Raw genomic sequence first — 814 nt, 5'->3', positions numbered from 1 at the left:
CGCGCCCACCGCTCCTCTGGTCGCCGCCGGCCTCCGCGGCGGCGGCGATGTCCCAGCGCCACCCATCGGCCAGCCCTCAGATCGATCGATCGGCGCTCAAAGTCGGCTTCAGATCCGAGAACGCTGCTGGCGCCGCCGCCGATCCCAGCGGCGACGCCAGCAGCTTCCTCTGCTCTCCAATGCGCCGAGAAGCGACGCGGGGGTGCTCGGCCCGCCATGCACGACGAAGGCTCCGCCGGGCGCGCGTCGGCCGGTCCGGTGGCACCCTCTGCGCGCGGCACCTGCCGGCGCCCCGACGACAGCCGTCGCGCCACCGCTGATGGAGGGGCGGTCGGCGCCGCTGCCGCCGCGCTGCCGGTGGGAGGGGCACTGGTGGTGGCCTGGGCGGCCCTCCGCCGCCGCTCGGGGCGCCCGGGCAGCGGTGGCAGCCTGCCGCCGCACCACTTCGAAATGCCCGCTGACCACTTCGAAATGCCCGCTCCGGCGGCCCGCGATCGGCGCTATTCTTTTTTCTACAAGCAAAATTCGAGCCAATTGAGGAAACTGAAGCGGGCAGGCTGGAAGCACTGAGGGACGGCCGATTTTCGCCCAGTGGCAGGCCTGATCTTAGAATCGCTCGATGACCCTCTCGGCAGAGCGACATCGCGACACGCGAGCACCGGGCAGAGAAGGGGACGCAGAAGCGGTTGGATGGAGAGGCAGCCGGCGCACGAGGAGAGGCAGCCGATGGAGCCGACGAGGTGAGTAGACACGAGTTTACCATTCTGCCCGGGGGGGGGGGGGGGGGCCCAAACCCTCCCCACCACTGGTACTC

General features: G+C 70.5%; 1 protein-coding gene across 1 annotated transcript; it reads left to right on the top strand.

The window, feature by feature from the left end:
• Positions 1-7: 7 nt before the first annotated feature.
• EMIHUDRAFT_374516 (hypothetical protein) lies at positions 8-487 on the top strand (the record flags this gene model as incomplete). The annotated part of the gene is made up of 1 exon (XM_005758582.1): positions 8-487. A coding segment is annotated over one exon (313 nt), but the record flags the coding sequence as incomplete, so codon positions are not given.
• Between the last annotated feature and the right edge of the window lie 327 nt (positions 488-814).

This window comes from Emiliania huxleyi (genome assembly GCF_000372725.1).
Source record: "Emiliania huxleyi CCMP1516 unplaced genomic scaffold EMIHUscaffold_8579, whole genome shotgun sequence".
NCBI lineage: Eukaryota > Haptophyta > Isochrysidales > Noelaerhabdaceae > Emiliania > Emiliania huxleyi.
The sequence above is the reverse complement of the archived record's forward strand: the minus strand, read 5'-3'. Positions and strand labels throughout refer to the sequence as shown.